We start from the raw sequence: 22787 nt of genomic DNA on the forward strand, positions 1-22787 counted from the left end.
TTTAAACTGCATTAATTAACTAGTATCTGAATTATTATAATGAACATTCAAAAAGTTTAAATACAGAAGAATATTTGTATTTGTTTTATTTCAAAGAGTGTATAACGATTACATAACAATTGGGGGTAATATGCAAACACATTACATACATTCACATAATTTGTAGGAGATACAGATATTTGAGATTTTTGCACTTTTCGTTCAATGAACCACTAATTAATTTTATATACGCCAAACTGTCATTATAAAAATGTTTGAATGCAGGTCTTTGCTTGTTATATTTACATTTGTGGATATAAAACTTTGCTAATACAATTAAGAGGTTTATAATACGGTAATAGAAAATATATTCAACAATATTTGTATGGAGCTCAGGTTCGGCAATACGATGACGTCATCATCCGGCGACCAAACACCGTTGTGGGACCAGTAGAAGGCAGGAAAACGCCTGGCGGCGTCAATGTTGCCGGAAAAGAAGAAGAACATGTTCTGTTAGGATGCAGTTCACGTGAAGACAAAAGAAGAGTGATGAGGGACACGTTGAGACATCTCAAGGATTAGAGTTGAAATAAATACTTAGCGAGATTGGTGGACTTTATGAGAGGGAGCCTGATCCACACCCCGGACCAGTAGGAGGCGGTAATGCCCCTTCACAAAGGTGGACAGCCGCCGTTAAACACCAGGAAGAAGAAGAAGAAGAAGAAGAAGGAGAAGAAGAAGAAGAAACTACTGTTCCAGAGGCCTGCATCTCATCGCGACACAAAGATCAGGTTCTCTAACCGAGTCTTGTCTTTTTAGTCAGGTTTTCAAACTTTTTTATTTGTATTTCGGGATAAATGTATGATTAAAATACTTTTTGGATCCTGTTCAAGCGTGGAGAAGGGCTGCCCAAGACAATATTTAACCGTAAGTGAAACGATACAGCCTTGTCCATGTGTCGAATGCATGCAAAGTTTAATGGCGGACTAGTTTGACTATCTGGCGTTAAATAAATGGTCTAATACCTGCGTAGCTCGCTTCGTGATTGTTGCTATTTAATAAATGATAAACTATAAAGACGTTACTTGTCAAAATGACCAGTAGCTTCGACATCGTCCATCAGGGGCGGGCTGGGGTTGAAATTCAGCCCGGGGGGAGCGAGGCTTGGAGAGAGAGGCCTTTGATCTGATCGCACAAAGTACGCAAGTGGAACTGTAATTTCAGCACAAATACTTTATTGGGAGTATATCTAAACATATGAACGTGTTTAAATGTCTGGTTTATGTGATGTCATTAGTATTTAGTATTTTCCAGTTTTATTGCATGAATATACGTACATCTTTTTTTTTCTCCATAAAATGTATTTTTGCATTTGTATTCCTGTTCTTTCACGGATATTTGAAGTTTCTAGAGGAATAATATTCTCCTTGATTTTAAATACACACATTTTATATTCATCAGCTGTAGCAGAAGATAACATGAACTCACTTTGTTTGTTTCCTCTGCAGGTATTCAGCTGAAAAAGATGCATTCAGTTGATGATTTAGAATTTTTAAAAGGCGTCCAACAATTGCCCGGAAAAAAAACTGAGTGAAGGTCGATCATCAGCGAAGCCTGCTATATATCACCTGGAGAAAAGGAATTACACAGAATACGTGTGTAGCGTATTGGCCCGAATATAAGACGGTGCTTTTTGCATTGAAGTAAGACTAGAAAAGTAGGGGTCGTCTTACATTCGGGGTCTAGCCATTATACCCATTCAGATATCTTTAAAGCGATTGCTGAACTTAACTCCCCAGGCCAAAGCGAACCCCTGTCACGAAGAAGAAAAATAAAAAATAGCGGTAAGAAAGAAAAGAGAAGAAAATAAGAGAGGAGATAACAGAAAATGGGGAGACGTAGCGACACGCTGGAGAAACGTGGGTCGAAGATCGGCCAGGCTAACCGGCGGCTGAGGAGAAGTTATGATGCAAACTTCAAGATGATGGTGATAAATGAGGCAGAGTCTTCAAACAATTGCAAAGCGGCTGTGGAATATGGTGTCACAGAGTGTCATGTACGGGGATGGAGAGCTCAAAAAGATCGCCTAAAAAATGCTCACAGTCAGAGAAAAGCTTTCCGGGGTCCTCAGAGCGGCCGCTTCCAAGAGCTCGACAGGAGGGTGTGCGCGTACGTGGACGAGAAACGAAAGGACGGGATGCCCATCAGCAGAGCTGTCATTCGGCTCAAGGCCGTGGAAATAGCCAAAGAGCTAAACATACCCACCACTGACTTCAAAGCAAGCCTCGGCTGGTGTAGAAGAATGATGCAGCGAAAAGGAATAACGCTGCGACGCAGAACAAGTCGAGCCCAGCGGCTGCCCTCTGACGTTGGAGAGGAGCTGTTGCCTTTTCAGCGCTATGGGATGAACTTAAGGAAAAGGCACTCTCACCCACTGGATCAGACACCTGAGTTTTTGGACATGCCAACATCTGTCGCTGTACACAAGAAAGGTGAGAAATCTGTTATTATAAAATCCACTAGAAATGAGAAGAGCCGCGTTGCGTTACGTTAGCGTCACGTTAGCCTGCCTCGCAGACGGAACCAAACTCCCTCCCTTCTGTTGTTTTATCACAGTAGATTGGCTTCTGGTTTTTAAAATGTAAATAAGCCATTCATTTACAAATGTGATTGCACTTTAGTTCACATATTTAAATGTTCAGATATTAAGATGTGAGACAGTTTTTGCATGATTTGAATGAGGCAAAATAACATGCTTTTTCTCTCGAATATATTATAATCATTTGTTTCAGATGTACTGTAGTTATTTTCTGTATGAAAATTTAATTTGGTGTTCAAAAAGTCTTCTTTCAAACCTGAGTCTTGAAAAAGAGGGGGTCGTCTTCTATTCGGGTCAATACGGTATGTCCTCGCGTGCCTTCATTTGTTTCACCACAGCAGCGTCAAATTCCTTCTGTTCTCTGTCCTCCAGATTGTCCACAGCAACACGTCTGCAAGGAGGAGGAGGAGGAGGAGGAGGTTCCTGCTGATCAGCAGCTCTGGAAGGAGGAGATGAACTCCAGTATGGAAGAAGAGGACCCAGAGCCTCCACATGTGAAAGAGGAGCAGGAAGAAATCCCCACCAGTCAGGAGAGAGAGCAGCTGGGCCTGAAGCAGGAGACTGAAAGCTTCATGCTGAGTCCTACTTGTGAAGAAAAATACAACAGCAACGATCAGACTCTGTACCTGAAATCTGAGGAAGATGCAGCATTGGAAGAGTCTGGAGGTAACATGCCAGTTATTAGCTTTGTGGTCGGAGCAGCAGGCATTGATCAGCTGCTGTTCTCTAACGGCTGTCATGCAAGCCATGATGAGAGAAGTGAAACATGTGAAGAGGATGCTGAATCTGAGCCCAGACTTCAATCCCACAGCAGAAAGGATGGAAAAGGGACGCGATATCTTTGCCCAATGTGTAGCAAAGCTTTTACGAGAAGTGGAGACTGTATAAAACACATGAGAATTCACACCGGTGAGAAGCCTTACAGCTGTGAAACATGTGGGAAACATTTTAGACAGAGTGGTAACTTGACACGCCACATGGCAACCCACACAGATGAGAAGCCTTACAGGTGTGAAACATGTGGGAAACATTTTAGACGGAGTTGTCAATTGACAGGCCACATGAGAACACACACAAAAGCAAAAAGCGAAAATTAGATTTTTTTCCTCGAGAGAAATAGTTCTGTTCCTTTGATATCAACACACACCCAGTGATAACAATTTGTACACATATCACTATTACCAATTAATAAGCAAAGGGGGGGGGGGGTTGTTTAAAAATATTTTATTTGTCTTGTGAGATGTATGGACACTTGTGTCTAAAATGTATTCTTTGTGAAATTATAGCCCTTGAGATTAGAATTTATTTGATTGTTAAATTTACAGTTGTATTTTAAGATTAAGACACCCCCCTTTCATTTTTGGTGTATCGCTTTGAATACTTAGGAAAACGTAGTACATTTACATTGTAAATTCCTGTTACTCTTGTACGTTCCTTCCTTCCTGGAACATCAGGGAGAAATAGAGCAATCGCAGTGGAGAGGCACAGTTAAAAGGGGCTGTTGTGTTTCAAATTGTTGGTCCCAAAATAAAAACTTTTGCTAACACCCCAGTTTTCCTCTGTCTAAAACAGCTGCAACATTCTGGCGAGCTAGCCAGGAGGAATTTTTGTTTTTCTTAAAGGTCTTTTCTGTTAGTAACATCACAGCCCGCTGAAAAACCTTTCTCCCACAACGAACCTGGAATCTAACAACGAAACAAATTGTGAGTACAAACAATGGCTCTGGAAGCTTTGAGGGATGAAGTTACCTCCGCGCTGCGCCGCCTACGTAAGGATCGGCTCATTGAGACATCTCAGGGATTAGAGTTGAAATAAATACTTAGCGAGGTTGGTGGACTTTATTAGAGGGAGCCTGATCCACACCCCGGACCGGTAGGAGGCGGTAATGCCCCTTCACAAAGGTGGACAGCCGAAGAAGAAGAAGACGAAGAAGAAACTACCGTTCCAGAGGCGTGCAAATCATCGCAACACAAAGATCAGATTCTCTAACCGAGTCTTGTCTTTTTAGTCAGGTTTTCAAACTTTTTTATTTGTGTTTCGGGATAAATGCATGATTAAAATACTTTTTGGATCCTGTTCAAGCGTGGAGAAGGGCTGCCCAAGACAATATTTAACCGTAAGTGAAACGATACAGCCTTGTCCATGTGTCGAATGCATGCAAAGTTTAATGGCGGACTAGTTTGACTATCTGCCGTTAAATAAATGGTCTAATACCTGCGTAGCTCGCTTCGTGATTGTTGCTATTTAATAAATGATAAACTATAAAGACGTTACTTGTCAAAATGACCAGTAGCTTCGACATCGTCCATCAGGGGCGGGCTGGGGTTGAAATTCAGCCCGGGGGGAGCGAGGCTTGGAGAGAGAGGCCTTTGATCTGATCGCACAAAGTACGCAAGTGGAACTGTAATTTCAGCACAAATACTTTATTGGGAGTATATCTAAACATATGAACGTGTTTAAAGGTATAAGCCAGGGGTGTCAAACTCATTTTCACCGAGGGCCACATCAGCATAATGGCTGTCCTCAAATGGCCAAATGTAATTAAATGTAACCGAATGTAATGGAAAATAAATGTAACTTCTCCTTCATGTTAAATAACTCTGATTTTATTGCTTACCTGTGTGTTTCTGACCAGATGTCTGACACCGTTTTCCCGTTACCAGCGTGTCAATGTCTGGTTTTAGGTCCTGTGCTGAGGCAATCCTAAGAACGGCATGGAGGTTGTCATCAATGAGGCGTGATCTGTGCTTGTTTTTCTTCAAATTCATTATTAAGAACATCTGTTGACACAGATAGGTGCTCCCAAACATGGACACAACACGGGCAGCATGAAGTTGAAGCTGTGGCACCAGACCAGGGGGGGGCAGCAGATGGTAACAGTCCTAGATTGCAGCATCCTGGAACTTTGCTCTCAGGCCGCTGTTGCTTTGAAGCTCAATTAACTGCACCTGAAGGTGCTGGGGTGCAGTGCAGACGTCGGTGGTGAAAGGACTGGCAAATATGTCAGAGTCAGACTGCTGTGCCCTGAAGTCAGAGAAGCGCCGCTCAAGCTCGGTCTTTAACCGGCTCAGTTTGGTGGCCGACTGAGCACGTGAGAAAGTCCCAGGAAGTGAGGCTGACATGCTCTGACAGACAGGAAAGTGGGCACGATTGTCCTGTTTCGCTTGGCACATCCATAGGTCCAGTTTACGCCGGAAAGCTGTGATCGTGTCGGACATCTGTGTGATGAGTTGTTTGCGTCTCTGCAGCTTCTGATTCAGTTGAGCGAGATGCTCGGTTATATCACACAACACAGCAGAGTGTTGGATCCACTTTGGATCCGACGGTTCAGACAAGGGTTTTCCTTTGCTCTGCATAAAAAGAGCTATCTCTTCCCTGAGCTCAAAAAAAAATTGTTGGAGGACTTTGCTCCTACTCAGCCACCGCACTTCTGTGTGGTACGGCACATCCCCGCGCTCCGAGTTCCTCTCCTGCAAAAACAGCTGGAACTGACGGTGACTCGGGCCACGCGCCCGAATGAAGGTCACCGTTTTCTTGACCCTGGTCACGATGTCATTCATCCCCAGCACCTTCCCACACATAGCTTCTTGGTGGATAATGCAATGGTATGTTATCAGAGGCGTGTGACAGTTCATTTTTTGCATTTTCCCCCTCATTAGTCCAGCCAAGCCCACTTTTCCTCCACACATTGCCGCGCACCGTCTGTCGTTAATCCCACCATGTTTTCCCGGGGCAATGCATTTTTACTCATGGACTTCTCCACCGCATCAAAAATGTCCTGTCCCGTCGTGGTCCCATGCGTTGCAGCTACATCCAGCAGCTCCTCAGTGACAGAGAGATCCGACTTCACGCCTCTAATAAAAACGGATAACTGCGCTGTATCTGTGCTTTCATCCACAGCTGATGAAAAAGCTGTGTAGCTGCGTGTCTCCTCGGCCAGCTGTGTCGCAGGGTTTTCTGCTAGTTCCTTAACTCGGTCCGCGATGGTGTTCCTTGATGAACTGGCATTTTTAAATGTCTGCATCTGTTCGGGACATACCTGCTCACAGACCTTCAGCATGCACTGCTTCAAGAACACGCCCTATGAAAAAGACTTCGAAGCGTGGGCGATTTCTTCAGCCACAATAAAGCTAGCTTTCACTGCAGCATTGTTTTTGGCTGTGGATTTTGTGGACGCACTCTGCTGCGACCGCAGCTTGCCTTTTAATTCTTGGGCAATTTGTTGCTTTCTTTGTAAGCTAGCTTTGGCTTACTTAGCTTAGTTTTGTGTCAAAATGCCGGGGCAGATTGTACTCTTTGACAACTGACACCGCCTCATAACACACAAGACATACCGGTCTTTCTCCTTAAAGCACGAACAAGTATTCGCCTTCCCATTTTTCTTGAAACTGGCTTCCATCAACTTTTCTTTTCCTGGACATTTTTGGATTGTTTTTTAATTCTCAATTCCACCTGTTGGCATTGATGTGGAAATACTGCCACGTAGTGGCGGGGAGAGGCATTGTGGGTCTGACAGGCATTGTGGGAAATGTAGTTTTTGGTCAAAGCATGCTTTTGACCTATTTATTAATGCCGAATTTAATCCATCCGGATCGGCTTTTTCAAAAAATTATATCTTGTAAAATGTGTGTTCAATTGACTCATCAAAAATCACAGTCATAAAGGGTCTGATATGCATTATCATGAAAAATGTCTTCTGGATCTGATCCAGAATGAGATCAGAAATATTTTTTTTTAATTCTCCTTGATTTTAAATACACAAATATTAAATTAACGGTACAATCAGCTGTGGCAGAAGATAACATGAACTCACTTTGTTTGTTTCCTCTGCAGGTATTCCGCTGAAAAAGATGCCTTCAGTTGATGATTAAGAGAGACTTTAAAAAGGCGTCCAACAATTGCCTGGAAAAAAACTGAGTGAAGATCGATCATCAGCGAAGCCTGCTATATATCACCTGGAGGAATGAAATTACACAGAATACGTATGTATGTCCTCGCATGTCTACATTTGTTTCACCACAGCAGCATCAAATCCCTTCTGTTCTCTGTCCTCCAGATTGTCCACAGCAACACGTCTGCAAGGAGGAGGAGGAGGAGGTTCCTGCTGATCAGCAGCTCTGGAAGGAGGAGATGAACTCCAGTATGGACAAAGAGGACCCAGAGCCTCCACATGTGAAAGAGGAGCAGGAAGAAATCCCCACCAGTCAGGAGAGAGAGCAGCTGGGCCTGAAGCAGGAGACTGAAAGCTTCATGTTGAGTCCTACTTGTGAAGAAAAATACAACAGCAACGATCAGACTCTGTACCTGAAATCTGAGGAAGATGCAGCATTGGAAGAGTCTGGAGGTAACATGCCAGTTATTAGCTCTGTGGTCGGAGCAGCAGACATAGATCAGCTGCTGTTCTCTAACGGCTGTCATGCAAGCCATGATGAGAGAAGTGAAACATGTGAAGAGGATGCTGAATCTGAGCCCAGACTTCAATCCCACAGCAGAAAGGATGGAAAAGGGACGCGATATGTTTGCCCAACATGTAGCAAAGCTTTTACAAGAAGTGGAGACTGTATAAAACACATGAGAATTCACACCGGTGAGAAGCCTTACAGCTGTGAAACATGTGGGAAACATTTTAGACAGAGTGGTGGCTTGACACGCCACATGAGAACCCACATAGGTGAGAAGCCTTACAGGTGTGAAGCGTGTGGGAAACATTTTAGAAAAAATAGTAATTTAACACGCCACCTGAGAAATCACACAGATGAGAAGCCTTACAGGTGTCAAACATGTGGGAAACATTTTAAACGAAGCAATGAATTGAAAGTCCACATGAGAACCCATACAGATGAGAAGCTTTACAGGTGTCAAACGTGTGGAAAAAACTTTAGCCGAAGTGATGAATTGATAGTCCACATGAGAATTCACACAGGTGAGAAGCCTTACAGGTGTGAAACGTGTGGTAAACATTTTAGAACAAACAGTGATTTAATGCGCCACATGATAATCCACTCAGATGAGAAGCCTTACAGGTGTGAAACATGTGGGAAACATTTTAGACGAAGTCATGATTTGGCAGTCCACATGAGAATCCACACAGGTGAGAAGCCTTACGGGTGCGAAACATGTGGGAAACATTTTAGACGAAATGAGGATTTGACCCGCCACATGAGAATCCATACAGATGAAAGGCCTTACAGCTGTGGAACATGTGGGAAATATTTTAGCCGAAGTGATGAATTGACAGTCCATATGAGAACCCACACAGATGTGAAGCCTTACAGGTGTCAAACATGTGGGAAATATTTTAGACATAGTGGTCGCTTGACAGAACACATGAGAACCCACACGGCAGCCAAAAGCAAAAAAACCCTAAATCATTAATTTTTTTCCCCTTTCGAGTAGGGTTTTTTTCCATGGGACCACATGAGAAATTTTTCTGGAGGGCCGGGCGAAAAGGTAAAACCCGCGGTGCGCCTTTTATGTGGCGTACGGCGCTCAAAAATCAGTCCAAATGTTTTAGTACGACTTTGGTAAACGACGAAGCCGCACCGCTAGATAGATTGTCGGAGCGTTACGGCTGCCGTAGTCAGGAGCCTCGCGGAGTGATACGTACCGGTGCAGTCCTTCAACGTCGTATTGTGGTCAGGAGCCTCGCGGAGTGATACGTACCGGTGCAGTCCTTCAACGTCGTATTGTGGTCAGGAGCCTCGCGGAGTGATACGTACCGGTGCAGTCCTTCAACGTCGTATTGTGGTCAGGAGCCTCGCGGAGTGATACGTACCGGTGCAGTCCTTCAACGTCGTATTGTGCTCAGGAGCCTCGCGGAGTGATACGTACCGGTGCAGTCCTTCAACGTCCTATTGTGGTCAGGAGCCTCGCGGAGTGATACGTACCGGTGCAGTCCTTCAACGTCGTATTGTGGTCAGGAGCCTCGCGGAGTGATACGTACCGGTGCAGTCCTTCAACGTCGTATTGTGCTCAGGAGCCTCGCGGAGTGATACGTACCGGTGCAGTCCTTCAACGTCCTATTGTGGTCAGGAGCCTCGCGGAGTGATACGTACCGGTGCAGTCCTTCAACGTCGTATTGTGGTCAGGAGCCTCGCGGAGTGATACGTACCGGTGCAGTCCTTCAACGTCGTATTGTGGTCAGGAGCCTCGCGGAGTGATACGTACCGGTGCAGTCCTTCAACGTCGTATTATGCTCAGGAGCCTCGCGGAGTGATACGTACCGGTGCAGTCCTTCAACGTCGTATTATGCTCAGGAGCCTCGCGGAGTGATACGTACCGGTGCAGTCCTTCAACGTCGTATTGTGGTCAGGAGCCTCGCGGAGTGATACGTACCGGTGCAGTCCTTCAACGTCGTATTATGCTCAGGAGCCTCGCGGAGTGATACGTACCGGTGCAGTCCTTCAACGTCGTATTGTGGTCAGGAGCCTTGCGGAGTGATACATACTGGTGCAGTCCTTGAATGTCGTATTGTGGTCAGGAGCCTCGCGGAGTGATACATACTGGTGCAGTCCTTCAGTGTAGTATTATGGCGTGCTAACGAAGTGGATTTCCAACTCAAGGCTGTCAGTCCCGCAGCAGAACACGGGAATAGAGCAGCAGCGAGAGAATCAAACATTAATGAGTCGATGGAGGAAGCAAGAAGACCTGCAGCAACTCGTCTCCTGCGATCTGCGACTCCGTGCGCACCCATCTCACCGATACTGTCTAAACCCAAGTGAAGCAAACTCGGAGTTTATCATCATCATCCCGGGTGGATTAATCAAAGAACTCCAACTGTTCATCGCTAAACTGCGAGCTACGTGGGAGTGTTGGATAACAGAAGGTGAACACACATTCACCAAGACAGGGAGGCGACGCCGGGCGAGTTTCATCTTGAGAATAAGTTGAATAAAGTTTGACTTATCTGACTGTTTAATTTTGCTTCATGTGCCTTAAATCCCCGTGCGCCTTTTGTATGAAAGAAGACGCGTTCATTGATGTTGCGCTTTATAACCAGGTGTGTCCGATGGTCGTGAAAATACGGTATGTGTTATAATTAAGCAATGAGAATTTGAGGTTGCCTTACAAAAAGTTTCATTTATTCAATTACATTTCTCAAAACAATGGTAAAATTAATGTGAACTTTTTACTCATGTTAGTGAACATTTTCAGTCACATTCACTCAAACACATTTTGAGTTTAATATACTGTTGGAAAGTTGTGTGAAGGTTCTTAGTGTCCTAAAGACAACACACTATTGTCTTTGTGCTCATTAAGAAAGATACATCATAGTGAACTGTCACTGAATGCAGTTTTAGTCCATGCATGAGGTAAAATTAGAAAATACGTTAATTTTGTAATTTCAAATTAACCTTACACGGGCCGGTTAGAGTCAACCAAAGGGCCGTATGGGGCCCTGGGGCCGTACAATGCCCAGGTCTGCTCTAGAGAAATAGTTCTGTTCCTGTGATATCAACACACACCCAGTGATAACAATTTGTACACATATCACTTACTATTATTACCAATTAACAAGCAGGCTCCCGCAAATCTTTTGCAACGGAAAGAAAGTGCCCCCAAACAGTCCCATAATTCATTGCATGCTCTACTCACACGTCGAGGTTGGGGGACTTTATTAGAGGGAGCCTTATCCACACCCCGGACCAGTAGGAGGCGGTAATGCCCCTTCACAAAGGTGGACAGCCGCCGTTAAACACCAAGAAGAAGAAGAAGAAGAAACTACTGTTCCAGAGGCCTGCATCTCATCGCAACGCAAAGATCGGATTCCCTAACCGAGTCTTGTCTTTTTAGTCAGGTTTTCAAGCTTTTTTATTTGTATTTCGAGATAAATGCATGATTAAAATACTTTTTGGATCCTGTTCAAGCGTGGAGAAGGGCTGCCCAAGACAATATTTAATCGTAAGTGAAACGATACAGCCTTGTCCATGTGTCGAATGCATGCAAAGTTTTAATGGCGGACTAGTTTGACTATCTGGCGTTTAATAAATGGTCTAATACCTGCGTAGCTCGCTTCGTGATTGTTGCTATTTAATAAATGATAAACTATAAAGACGTTACTTGTCGAAATGACCAGTAGCTTCGACATCGTCCATCAGGGGCGGGCTGGGGTTGAAATTCAGCCCGGGGGGAGCGAGGCTTGGAGAGAGAGGCCTTTGATCTGATCGCACAAAGTACGCAAGTGGAACTGTAATTTTAGCACAAATACTTTATTGGGAGTATATCTAAACATATGAACGTGTTTAAAGGAAGACAGTAGTCCCTCATTTTCCGCGGGGGTTACGTTCCAAAAACAACCCGCAATAAGTGAAGTCTGCAATGTAGTGATCTTTATTTTTTTTCAATTATTATACATGTACATAAATGTTTTAAGGCTGTAAAACCCCTCATCACACACGTTATACACGTTTAACAGTCAGGCATTAATCTAAATAGATTGTTTCAGTATTATAGAATGAAACCAAAGATCAAAACCTTTTCAGAACTAAACATTTGTTTGAGAAATAAAAATATATAGTACGTACAGTAAACGTTTTCCTATTAATAATGTTAAGGCGTGCAGGTCGAGGAAAGAGCCGCTTGGAGTGCAAAAGAACAAATATTCGACTATTTAGCCTCTCATGGGCTGCTTTATTGGATAGCTTAGCGCAGCGTACCGGCAGCGGCTACATATATAAACAGGAAGAAGCTAAGCCCAAAAGGGACGTGACGTTTATGCTCATACAAAATAAAAGCCTCTTTTTACACAGAGAATAAGAGCGCTATAAAACAAACACTTGACAAACTAGAAAACGACAATCAGAGATTGCGGACCCTCGCCTCCAATGGACTATTCGGTCTTGTGAGACAGTAAACAGGGCTTCTTGATCAGAGGAGCCAAACCTGCTCTAGCTTGCTGCTCCGGAACGTACTACAAGACTCCTTCTGGACTCTTTTTCCCATCATGCCATTCGTGTCCCTCCCCCTTAAAGTGGCAGTTTACAGCAGAGGCACGATTCCAGATGTAAAAATAATTCCAGAATCTGGATCCAGATCCGGATCAATGCCATTCTCGGGGAGGGCCGAGCCACGGACAGAACCTTGCTTGTGTAAAATTTTCAAGTCGATTGGGTTACTGGTTTTTTGAGTTATGCGCTCGGACAGACAAACATACAAACATACAAACGCACCCAATTGCAATACCCTCGCCTCCCCTTCGGCGAGGGTAATGATTAATAGCAACTCGCGCGTATTTCACAGTTCCTCCGACCGCGCCTTCGTCCTTGCCTGTTTCAAAGCGCGTTCCAAGTGCCAAAAATATAAAATCTGAAAAATTGCATTAAAACTCCGCGAAGTCGCGGAAGATGAACCGCATTATAACGAGGGACTACTGTATAAGTGTTACGGTTGTCTCTCTGCCTCTGCGTTGTGTTGTGTAACAGAATTGCAGGTCCACACACGGCTGGTTCTGTCGTCTTTTTACTGGATTTATACAAAAAAAAGGTACATTCGTTCATCTCGGGATCATGTACTGCTCCGTCCAGCGTGTTCGAATGAAGTGCTGGGGGAGGGGAAGCAGGAAATCGGCCAAAACCATAGGACGGCAAGCCAGGAGGGACAAAATACTCCAAATCATAAACACCCCGAGATGTACATTATAACAAATGAAATAAAAAACGTGTGTAATTATAACAAGGGAAACAAGACAAATACATTACTAGAAAATAAATAAATCCCCTTTATGCAGGATTTAACTGCATCCATATTTACTCCGTTACATAAGCAATAATAATGATTAAAAAAAAACACGCAGCTCATCAATAGCTTCAACGGACCTTTACTGACTATTGACTTCAACTGACTTCTTTGATGGTAAGAAAAAAACAGACCGACTTCTGCAGTCACTCTGTTGTTACCGCCGCCGAGGAGGATGTGTTTCTGCAGGCGTTGGAATAGATGATTACATTTTGGTGATGATCCACAAGAGATCCTGGATTTTGGATCACTTCGAAAATTTCGTGAACATTGCAGCCAAAGGAGATTCAAAATTTGTTCCTCGGTGTCTCAGCTGATTATTGACCCATGTGTATGGAATTTGGCTCAGCCTTTTAGGGAGGGGACCTCTATATTACTGCCGAATTTAATCCATCCGGATCGGCTTTTTCAAAAAATTATATCTTGTAGAATGTGTGTTCAATTGACTCATCAAAAATCACAGTCATAAAGGGTCTGATATGCATTATCATGAAAAATGTCTTCTGGATCTGATCCAGAATAAGATCAGAAATTATTTTTTTTAATAAACGTTGAAACCCCATCTGTGAGGGTTGCTATGGTGACTTTTGCTGCAGATTGATTTATGCTCCTGCACAGCTGCGGAGGCATTGTTGAACTGAACGAGACGCACACACATCTCACCAGATCAGCTCCTGCCTCTCTGGACAGTTCTCTGCCAGAACGTCCTCTCTGTTTTTCCTCCGTGTTTTCAAGCTCTCCCGTTCTGTGTGTCGTCCCGTATTCCCGAGTTCTATCTTTAATACCTGAGGAAACGGATCCGGTTGACATCGGGGTAAATTTTCACAACAAAATGATTTTGTTTTTGGACGCTTTCTATAATATCTCTTCTCACCTCCACAAAGGAGGTTCTGGTTTTGTGGAGGTACGACAGATTTGTTGTATCTTCAAAGCTATGGATCTAGATCCAGAAGAATCCTCCATTACTGAAAGTGTGCTTTTTGTGAAGAACTTATAAACTAACAATAATGTCAATGTGAATCCAATTGCTAAAGGTGTGTTTTCATGGTTAAGCAATATAGATAAAATAAATGTAGCTCCATTATTTTTGTGTTCTCAGAGTGCTTTTTTGTTTATTTTTTATTACTTTTAAAGTACAGTAAATGTCACATCTCTTTTTTGATGACAAACAAACAAATATTTGCCATGAACCATCGAGGCAAAATGCAAAACAATGTCCTCAAAATATACAGAGTAAAAATATAAAGTTAACATGTAAATATTAAAATAAAATGCAAAAACTGGGAAACTCTGCATTAGCTAATTATCTGGACTATTTGCTGCCTTGAAGGAACAAATTCTACTTTTAGGATTTGAGATTTATTTATTATATTTATACAACAGATGATTACTAAAGTAGCCTAATGGGTTTAAAAGTCAGTGATATCAGTGGTTTATGTGATGTCATTAGTGTTTAGTATTTTCCAGTTTTATTGCATGAATATATGTACATCTTTTTTCTCTCTCCATAAAATGTATTTTTGCATTTGTATTCCTGTTCTTTCACTGATATTTGAAGTTTCTTGTGAAGTAAAGGGAGGCGATTCTCCTTGATTTTAAATACACAAATATTAAATTAACGGTACAATCAGCTGTAGCAGAAGATAACGTGAACTCACTTTGTTTGTTTCCTCTGCAGGTATTCCGCTGAAAAAGATGCCTTCAGTTGATGATTAAGAGAGACTTTAAAAAGGCGTCCAACAATTGCCTGGAAAAAAACTGAGTGAAGATCAATCATCAGCGAAGCCTGCTATATATCACCTGGAGAAATGAAATTACACAGAATACGTATGTATGTCCTCGCATGTCTACATTTGTTTCACCACAGCGGCATCAAATCCCTTCTGTTCTCTGTCCTCCAGATTGTCCACAGCAACACGTCTGCAAGGAGGAGGAGGAGGAGGTTCCTGCTGATCAGCAGCTCTGGAAGGAGGAGATGAACTCCAGTATGGACAAAGAGGACCCAGAGCCTCCACATGTGAAAGAGGAGCAGGAAGAAATCCCCACCAGTCAGGAGAGAGAGCAGCTGGGACTGAAGCAGGAGACTGAAAGCTTCATGCTGAGTCCTACTTGTGAAGAAAAATACAACAGCAACGATCAGACTCTGTACCTGAAATCTGAGGAAGATGCAGCATTGGAAGAGTCTGGAGGTAACATGCCAGTTATTAGCTCTGTGGTCGGAGCAGCAGACATTGATCAGCTGCTGTTCTCTAACGGCTGTCATGCAAGCCATGATGAGAGAAGTGAAACATGTGAAGAGGATGCTGAATCTGAGCCCAGACTTCAATCCCACAGCAGAAAGGATGGAAAAGGGACGCGATATGTTTGCCCAACATGTAGCAAAGCTTTTACAAGAAGTGGAGACTATATAGAACACATGATAATTCACACAGGTGAGAAGCCTTACATGTGTGAAACATGTGGGAAACATTTTAGACAGAGTGGTAACTTGACACGCCACATGAGAACCCACACAGATGAGAAGCCTTACAGCTGTGAAACGTGTGGGAAACATTTTAGTCGGAGTTGTCATTTAACAGTCCACATGAGAACCCACACAGGTGAGAAGCCTTACGGGTGTGAAACATGTGGGAAACATTTTAGACATGGTGGTAACTTGACAGCCCACATGAGAATCCACACAGGTGAGAAGCCTTACAGGTGTGAAACATGTGGGAAACATTTTAGACATGGTGGTAACTTGACAGAACACATGAGAACCCACACAGGTGAGAAGCCTTACGGGTGTGAAACGTGTGGGAAACATTTTAGACTGAATCATGATTTAACAGTCCACATGAGAATCCACACAGATGGGAAGCCTTACAGGTGTGAAAAGTGTGGGAAACATTTTAGACACAGCAAAATCTTAACACGCCACATGAGAACCCACACAGGTGAGAAGCCTTACAGGTGTGAAACATGTGGGAAACATTTTATTCAGAGTGATGATTTGACTTTCCACATGAGAATCCACACAGATGAGAAGCTTTACAGGTGTGAAACATGTGGGAAACATTTTAGACACAGTGGTGAATTGACATGCCACATGAGGACCCACGTAGGAGCCAAAATCAAAAAACCCCAAAACCATTTCATTTCTTTCCTCTTGAGAAATAGTTCTGTTCCTTTGATATCAACACACACCCAATGATAATGTTACGGGTCCCAGATTGGTACCACAGCAACAAAATACAAATCTGTAGAATGCAGATGGATGTCAGGAACACGGATGACACGCGGCACTCGGTTCTTCATCCAGATCGTATCTCTTTAATTTCCATTTTACAAACAAAACATACTTGAACAATAAACTGCTTGTTGCATCATTTTACGTGTGTGTGGGAGCCTGACTAATAATATGTACAGCCATACACAACCCTTAGCGACCCGCCTGCAAGACCTGTTATTTACAACCGGTTATTTTGTGGGGGTTACTGGCCTGTAGAATGCAGATGGATGTCAGCAACACGGATGACACGCAGCACTCGGTTCTTCATCCAGATCGTATCTGGAGCGGGGGCGGAAGCTCCCGCCTGAAACAACCCCGGGGTGTCACTGCTCCGGTGACATAAAGTTCCACCTTGATGCTGCTTACGTGTTATACATGCTCTTAAATGACATGCATGAAATAATATAAAATGACACCACTGTCACTTGAATTGAAAAGGAAGTATCAAACCTAGTAAAACAAAGGAAATGATGGTGCAGCTGCCTAAATTAAATAAACACAAAAATGGTTGCGCTATTTTTGGGCATATCACAATAACAATTTGTACACAGCACTTATTACAATTATTACTAATTAACAAGAAAGCTCACGCAAAACTTTCACAACTGAAAGAAAATGCCCCCAAAGTCTCGTAATTCATTGTGTGCACTACTCACACCTGGCACCATATTGCATCCGCGAAAGGAGTTATGAGACGCAGGACTCTGGAATGGTCGTTTCTTCTTTTTGGTGTTTAACGGCGTCCGTCCACCTTTGTGAAGGGGCATTACCGCCTCCTACTGGTCTGGGGTGTGGATCAGGCTCCCTCTAAGAAAATCCTCCACCCTTGATTCCACTGCACCACCCTCACTAAGTATTTATTTCAACTATAATCCGTGAGACGTCTCAATTTGTCCCTGATCACGTTTTGGTCTTCATGTGAGCTGCATCCTAACAGAACATGTTCCTCTGACTTCTCTCTACGCTGTTCACAATCAATTCAATTCAGTTTCATTTTTATAGTGCCAGATCACAACATAAACAGAGCAGGAGCAGACAAAAACAAGATGTATAAGACTGGAAATGCTAATGCCGGCAACGTGGACATCAGCGGTGAGGGCCACAGGTCCAGGTTCTGCAGCACCACGGACAGAAGGACCTGAAAGAGAAAGAGGGACAAACAGAGGGAGAGCGAGCACAAGACTACGGGGAATAGAGACAGATTGCACACATATATTTATAACATGAATAACCAGATAAAGAGGGAAGAGCTCAGCGTGTCATGATGTTAAGCCACCAATGCTGCCTAATGACAGCATATTGATTATATTGATTACTGCATCGATTAGTTATAAGCTTTGTTAAAAAGGAAAGTCTTCAATCTACTCTTGAACATAGAGATGGTGTCTGTCTCATGAACCAAATGGGGAGCCGATTCCACAATAAAGGAGCTTGATAACTGAAAGCTCTGCCCCCCCTGTCTGCTCTTGGAAATGTTTGGAGACACGAGCAGGCCAGCATGTTGGGACCGCAGGGTCCGAGTGGGGCAATAGGCAATAATCATCTCCGTAAGGATCACAACGCTGTTTGGCCGCAGGATGATGACGTCATCGTATTACCAAACATGAGCTCCATACAAATCTGTGTTTTACATTTTTGTATTTTCATTATACAGATACCTGTACTCGTTAATCAATGCAGTATAAAAACTTAATGCAAATTATTTAAGTTGTATTGAATTTTGCTCGTACATACTGTAGTACTGTAAGTGGGGTTTGCAAGGCGGGGGTCGTTTAAAAATTAAATGATTTACTTTATTTGTCTTGTGAGAGATAAGGACAATTGTGTCTAAAATGTATTCTTTGTGAAATTATATCCCTTTAGAATTTATTTGATTGTTAAATTTACAGTTGCATTTTAAAATTGTTAACAGACGCCCCCCTTTCATTTTTTTTTGGTGTGTAATTGAGTATTTTGAAAACGTATAAATTTACATTGTAAATTCCTGTTACTCTTGAACGTATTGTGTTGTATGAACCGGCCTGGACCTCAGGGAGAAGTACGGTTAACAGGAACTGTTGTTTCTTAAAAATTCTTGGCCTCAAAATAAAAACTTCTGTTAACACCAACCCGTTTTCCTCTGTGTCTAAAACAGCTGCAACATTTTGGCGAGCGAGGCAGAAGGACGTTTTTTTTACGGAATTTGAATGTGTGAGCAAGAGTAGAAGATTCCCCTATTCATACGGTGGCCCTGAAGTGCAAGCAACTACAACAAATTAAAAAACACTACAACATTAATACAGATACAGTACAGTGTTGGGCAAGTTACTCAAAATCAGTAATATATTACTTATTAATAATTACTTGCTAATAAAAGTAATTACTTTACTTATTACTCCCTGCCAAAAGTAACTAGTTACTTATCATTTTAAGTTACTTTTTTCATCCTCAATAATTGCATCCTTTCGCCCCTAAAGTCTCACTTTGCATGTTCAACATTAGCAAATGTTTCTTCTCCTCTTGTCTACAGCGACATTGTAACTTCTCATTGTTGATTTAACTCCAAACAGGTTCCTGAACACACGACATGATGAGTCCGTCTGAGTCAATCTGGACTCTCATTTGAATGAAATGAACACAAAGACTTTTACTTTGTAGGAATTCATAAATTGCTGACTCAATGAAACCACATCTGGACTCAAACTGATAATGAAACACAATTTTTGAACAACTTCAGTTGTTTATTAAAGCAGACAACAAGCTCAAAGTGCTGCTGGGCAATGTGCGCTGGTGCATTTCAATGCAAACTAGAAAGACAATCAGAGCTTGCAGACCCTTTTTCATGCCAGAATGTTGCAGCTGTTTTAGACACAGAGGAAAACTGGGGTGTTAACAAAAGTTTTTATTTTGGGACCAACAATTTGAAACACAACAGCCCCTTTTAACTGTGCCTCTCCACTGCGATCGCTCTACTTCTCCCTGACGTTCCAGGAAGGAAGGAACGTACAAGAGTAACAGGAATTTACAATGTAAATGTACTACGTTTTCCTAAGTATTCAAAGCGATACACCAAAAATGAAAGGGGGGTGTCTTAATCTTAAAATACTGTACAACTGTAAATTTAACAATCAAATAAATTCTAATCTAAAGGGCTTTAAATTAACAAAGAATACATTTTAGACACAAGTGTCCATACATCTCACAAGACAAATAAAATAAAAAATATTAATTGGTAACAATAGTAAGTGATATGTGTACAAATTGTTATCACTGGGTGTGTGTTGACATCAAAGGAACAGAACTATTTCTCTAGAAGAAAAAAAAGTATTATTTTTTTTGCTTTTCGCTTCTGTGTGGGTTCTCATGTGGCCTGTCAAGTTACAATTCTGTCTAAATTGTTTCCCACATGTCTCACACTTGTAAGGCTTCTCACCTGTGTGGGTTCTCATGTGGACCGTCAAGTTACCACTCTGTCTAAATTGTTTCCCACATGTTTCACACCTGTAAGGCTTCTCACCTGTGTGGGTTCTCATGTGGCCGGTCAAATCATTACTTCGTTTAAAATGTTTCCCACATGTTTTACAACTGTAAGGCTTCTCATCTGTGTGAGTTCTCATGTGGACCGTCAATTGACCACTCAGTCTAAAATGTTTCCCACATGTCTTACAACTGTAAGGCTTCTCATCTGTGTGAGTTCTCATGTGGACTGTCAAATGACCACCCTCTCTAAAATGTTTCCCACATGTTTCACAGCTGTAAGGCTTCTCACCGGTGTGAATTCTCATGTGTTTTATACAGTCTCCATTTCTTGTAAAAGCTTTGCTACACATTGGGCAAACATATCGCGTCCCTTTTCCATCCTTTCTGCTGTGGGATTGAAGTCTGGGCTCAGATTCAGCATCCTCTTCACATGTTTCACTTCTCTCATCATGGCTTGCATGACAGCCGTTAGAGAACAGCAGCTGATCAATGTCTGCTGCTCCGACCACAGAGCTAATAACTGGCATGTTACCTCCAGACTCTTCCAATGCTGCATCTTCCTCAGATTTCAGGTACAGAGTCTGATCGTTGCTGTTGTATTTTTCTTCACAAGTAGGACTCAGCATGAAGCTTTCAGTCTCCTGCTTCAGGCCCAGCTGCTCTCTCTCCTGACTGGTGGGGATTTCTTCCTGCTCCTCTTTCACATGTGGAGGCTCTGGGTCCTCTTTGTCCATACTGGAGTTCATCTCCTCCTTCCAGAGCTGCTGATCAGCAGGAACCTCCTCCTCCTCCTCCTTGCAGACGTGTTGCTGTGGACAATCTGGAGGACAGAGAACAGAAGGGATTTGATGCCGCTGTGGTGAAACAAATGTAGACATGCGAGGACATACATACGTATTCTGTGTAATTTCATTTCTCCAGGTGATATATAGCAGGCTTCGCTGATGATTGATCTTCACTCAGTTTTTTTGCAGGCAATTGTTGGACGCCTTTTTAAAGTCTCTCTTAATCATCAACTGAAGGCATCTTTTTCAGCTGAATACCTGCAGAGGAAACAAACAAAGTGAGTTCATGTTATCTTCTGCTACAGCTGATTAATTTAAAATGTGTGTATTTAAAATGTGTGTGTGGATGTGTTCAGGGCAAACAGAACATTAACGGGAGCTTATCAGCAACGTTACAGCATACGTAATAAATCCCTTATCTACTTCATCAATTCAAAATAAGGTTGATACTGCTTGACCAAAAAAAAGCTAACACATTTCTTTAATGCAAAAGAAAACATATTTCAGGAGAGCCAATGTTACATCCTGCTTTCCTGTTTGGTGTGCAGGACTGGGTTGGCAGTAGGTTTCTGCATATAATGACTTTAAGATGTCGTATGTTGATGCTGGAACTCCAGTAGGAAACAATAAGCCTATACTACTGTAGTTCTGAATTAGATATCTGTCTTCTTTATTACTGATGTTCTGTTCATGCAGATATAGCTGTGCAAGAGGCACAGGAAAAAGCAGGGTCCAGCACAAGGGAAACTGAGCCAGTCAGTAAAAGTCCGTTGAAGCTTTTGATGAGCTGCGTGCTTTTATTATTATTATTATTGCTTATACCATTAAACACGTTCATATGTTTAGATATACTCCCAATAAAGTATTTGTGCTAAAATTACAGTTCCACTTGCGTACTTCGTGCGATCAGATCAAAGGCCTCTCTCTCCAAGCCTCGCTCCCCCCGGGCTGAATTTCAACCCCAGCCCGCCCCTGATGGACGATGTCGAAGCTACTGGTCATTTTGACAAGTAACGTCTTTATAGTTTATCATTTATTAAATAGCAACAATCACGAAGCGAGCTACGCAGGTATTAGACCATTTATTTAACGCCAGATAGTCAAACCAGTCCGCCATTAAACTTTGCATGCATTCGACACATGAACAAGGCTGTATCGTTCCACTTACGGTTAAATATTGTCTTGGGCAGCCCTTCTCCACGCTTGAAAAGGATCCAAAAAGTATTTTAATCATACATTTATCTCGAAATACAAATAAAAATGTTTAGACAAGACTCGGTTAGAGAATCTGATCTTTGTGTCGCGATGAGACGCAGGCCTCTGACTGACAGGCGGCTGTCCACCTTTGTGAAGGGGCATTACCGCCTCCTACTGGCCCGGGGTGTGGATCAGGCTCCCTCTAATAAAGTCCACCAACCTCGCTAAATATTTATCGAATCATTGAGATGTCTCCATCGCTCTTCTTTGGTCTTCATGTAACTGCATCCTACATCCTTCCCAATGAGAACGCTGTGTTTTGTCGCGGGATGATGACGCCTCGTATTACCGAAACTGAGCATTATACAAATATTCTTCTGTATTTTACATTTTTGTATTTTCATTCTAATAATTAAAAACGTGATGTTCGTTATTTACATTTTAAAGCTTTTCTAAAGCTTAAGGTCAGAGTTGATGTGATGTCATCGATCGGCGCAGCGTCACAAACCAGTTAACTTCCGGTGAAGATAGCGTTCAAAGCGACATAACTTTTCCCGGACTCGTGAATTGATTTAAACGGATTCGTTATGGTTATTGAGTACTTTTACCACATACATTTTAATTTTAAATTCTTGCTTGCACTTGTTTTGCGTTTTGCATTTTTTTTATTATTAATACTGGCTGTTTCCGGTTACCATCGTTTCCTTTTTTCTAATTATTCGTACACACATTTGAACCAATCACAGCGCGGTGGGCGCGACTA

General features: G+C 42.5%; 2 protein-coding genes across 2 annotated transcripts; both read left to right on the top strand.

Annotated features, from left to right (window-relative positions):
- The first annotated feature begins 3038 nt into the window (after positions 1-3038).
- LOC137895717 (zinc finger protein with KRAB and SCAN domains 3-like) lies at positions 3039-4095 on the top strand. The gene has a single exon (XM_068741219.1). It carries the CDS (start codon positions 3043-3045, stop codon positions 3673-3675), a length of 633 nt encoding a protein of 210 aa, XP_068597320.1. The 5' UTR covers positions 3039-3042; the 3' UTR covers positions 3676-4095.
- Positions 4096-8149: 4054 nt separating this feature from the next.
- Positions 8150-16653, top strand: LOC137895716 (zinc finger protein 85-like). The gene is made up of 4 exons (XM_068741218.1): positions 8150-8265; positions 8434-8517; positions 8602-8669; positions 15745-16653. Exons 1-4 carry the CDS (start codon positions 8150-8152, stop codon positions 16503-16505), a joined length of 1029 nt encoding a protein of 342 aa, XP_068597319.1. The 3' UTR covers positions 16506-16653.
- The last annotated feature ends 6134 nt before the right edge of the window (positions 16654-22787 follow it).

This window comes from Brachionichthys hirsutus, chromosome 7 (assembly GCF_040956055.1).
Source record: "Brachionichthys hirsutus isolate HB-005 chromosome 7, CSIRO-AGI_Bhir_v1, whole genome shotgun sequence".
Lineage (NCBI taxonomy): Eukaryota > Metazoa > Chordata > Actinopteri > Lophiiformes > Brachionichthyidae > Brachionichthys > Brachionichthys hirsutus.